The 2802-nt window shown below is 33.0% G+C and overlaps 1 protein-coding gene across 1 annotated transcript; it reads left to right on the top strand.

Annotated features, from left to right (window-relative positions):
• The first annotated feature begins 672 nt into the window (after positions 1-672).
• Positions 673-2213, top strand: LOC106477503. Its single transcript, XM_013938058.2, has one exon. The coding sequence runs from the start codon at positions 798-800 to the stop codon at positions 2196-2198; it is 1401 nt and encodes a 466-aa protein (XP_013793512.2). The 5' UTR covers positions 673-797; the 3' UTR covers positions 2199-2213.
• Positions 2214-2802: the final 589 nt, after the last annotated feature.

Below are 2802 nucleotides of genomic sequence, written 5' to 3'. Positions count from 1 at the left end.
CATAATGTAAGATATTGTTGTTTTATAATGTAAGATAGTGTTGTTTCATAATGTAAGATAGTATTATTTCTAAACTCACATAATGTAAGATAGTGTTGTTTCTAAACTCACATAATGTAAGATATTGTTGTTTCATAATGTAAGATAGTATTATTTCTAAACTCACATAATGTAAGATATTGTTGTTTCATAATGTAAGATAGTATTATTTCTAAACTCACATAATGTAAGATATTGTTGTTTCATAATGTAAGATAGTATTGTTTCTAAACTCACATAATGTAAGACAGTATTGTTTCTAAACTCACATAATGTAAGATAATGTTGTTTCTAAACTCGCATAATGTAAGATAGTCTTGTTTCTAAACTCACATAATGTAAGATAGTAGTTTCTAAACTCAACATAATGTAAGATATTGTTGTTTCATAATGTAAGATATTGTTGTTTCATAATGTAAGATAGTGTTGTTTTATAATGTAAGATATTGTTGTTTTATAATGTAAGATAGTATTGTTGTTTCATAATGTAAGATAGTGTTGTTTCTAAACTCACATAATGTAAGATAGTGTTGTTTCGTAATGTAAGATATTGTTGTTTCATAATGTAAGATATTGTTGTTTCTAAACTCGCATAATGTAAGATAGTCTTGTTTCTAAACTCACATAATGTTCTTTTTTTTTTTCCAGGTCAGGCTACTCTCTATCCATATTTTCCTGTTCACCTCAAGTCCTTGGGAGTTCCCCTGACACAAACAGCCATCATACTTGCTGTCCAGCCTTTGATTGGTTTGTTTGTAATGCCTTTCGTTAGAGTCCTTGCTAATCGTATTGGCAACATTAGGTTACTACTTTGTTTCTTTCTGATATTTTCCGCCACCACTTGCTTAGGGCTAACATTCGTTCCAGTTGTTGAAACAAAGATGACACACGATAATTTGGATTTTAGCATGAAGTGCTCTCTTTCATCAAACTTTACCTACTTTTATCTATTAACAAATAACTCTTGTTCTATTCGAAATCCAAATTCTCTTGATCACCTGGTGTTAGAAATAAAAAACTGCTCAACAAACTGTTCATCACAAGTACAGTCTCGAAACACCATTGATTACTGTTTTGTGAACACAGAAGAAAAGTCTTGTGGAAAACTTACAGCTAATACGACACTTACCTTTGAGATTTCAAACTTAGTTGAGTCCATAAAGTTTAACAAGTTGCCTAGAAATGTTTTAATTTATATTATTAAGGGTAATATCACTCACGGTGGAGCCCAGTATCGAAATTTAATATGTGGTTCTACAAATAAATTGTTTTTGTTTGAAAGTTGCCACATTTCTTGTGACGTAAGAAGCGCTGGTAATGCCGCTACATGTGTTGGAACACAGCTTGCATCTGAGAAGAGATATTCTAGAACTTTCTGGATGTATCTCACAATTCGTTTAAGCGTATCTTTGGGAATAGGGATTTTAAATGGTCTGTTTGATGCCACATCTATAGCTGTTATAAAAGAGCTAGATGCAGATATTGGTTACCAACGTATGTGGCAGGCAGTTGCTGTATGTTCCTTTGCTCCAATCAGTGGCGGACTGGTCGACCTGCTGAGTGCAGGTAAAGACACTAAGGACTACAGTCCTTGTTTCTACCTATATGCTACACTCTACATAGCAGGAGCTTTCGTGTCTCTTTTTGTTGACTTCAGCACGAAAATATGTTCCAAGAAAGCTTGTAAAAACTTGAAGATTCTTCTTGCAAAGTCAGAAATATATGTGATCCTCTTTCACGTCTTAATTTTAGGAATATCTTGGGGCTTTCTAGAAAATTTTCTCTTCTGGTTCCTTGAGAGTGAACTGGGTTCACCTGCTTTCTTATTGGGGGTGATTTTAACTATTGGTGTTGGTACAAGTATTCCAATGACAACCTTCTCCACTTGGATAACCAAAAATATTGGTTATGTCAATGTCATTATTGTAGCTTTTGTAGCATATGCGATACGTTATATTGGATATTCGTATGCCTACAACCCGTATATTTGTCTTGTTTATGGAACACTAGAGAATTTCACTCTTACTTTATCTGCTGTTGGCATAATGCTATATTGCTATCATCTTGTTCCATCGAAGACGATAAACACAATGAAGATGCTATGGATCAGTACACATTTCATCATGGGTAAGGATACTTCACTAGATGAAATACGTTAATGTTCCCAATCTTGTTATCTTTATTAATATTCGATTAATTTCTCAAATCTAAAAAAAATGTCACCAATTATACACTAAAGTAAAATTACTTTATCTCAGAAATACTTGTTACTTTGGCCTCAAAATGAATTACTGAATTCATTCCAGACATCGAGATGAATTATCAGTACATTTTTTAATGTTGACATTAGGGAACTTATTAAACTGTTATTATGTTATGTTGACCTCAGTATGACCTGTTGTATTTATACCAAGATGATTATTCGCATCCTTCTTTTGATGAATTATTAGGTTGTCTTCAAGATGGGTTGTTGTGTCTTAAACCCTATTGATACACTCTTAGTACGGAAGACCATACAGATAAGGATACTGTAGACAAATTAAAGGAGTTAGCAGATCGAAGATTTGAATACTGTGGACAAATAAAACAAGTTGGCAGATGAAAGGTTTGAATACTGTGGACAAATAATACAAATGACAGGTACGAATACTGGAAGGCAACATAAGACAAGTTTTCATATGGGAGATTTGTGTAATTGAGAACAGCATGGGACAAGTTGTCAGACAATAGGTTTTTATACTAGAGTATATCATGGGACAAGTT

This window comes from Limulus polyphemus, unplaced genomic scaffold (assembly GCF_000517525.1).
Source record: "Limulus polyphemus unplaced genomic scaffold, Limulus_polyphemus-2.1.2 Scaffold16703, whole genome shotgun sequence".
Taxonomy (NCBI): Eukaryota; Metazoa; Arthropoda; class Merostomata; order Xiphosura; family Limulidae; genus Limulus; species Limulus polyphemus.
Note: the sequence above shows the minus strand (reverse complement) of the source record. Positions and strands in the feature narration are given on the sequence as shown.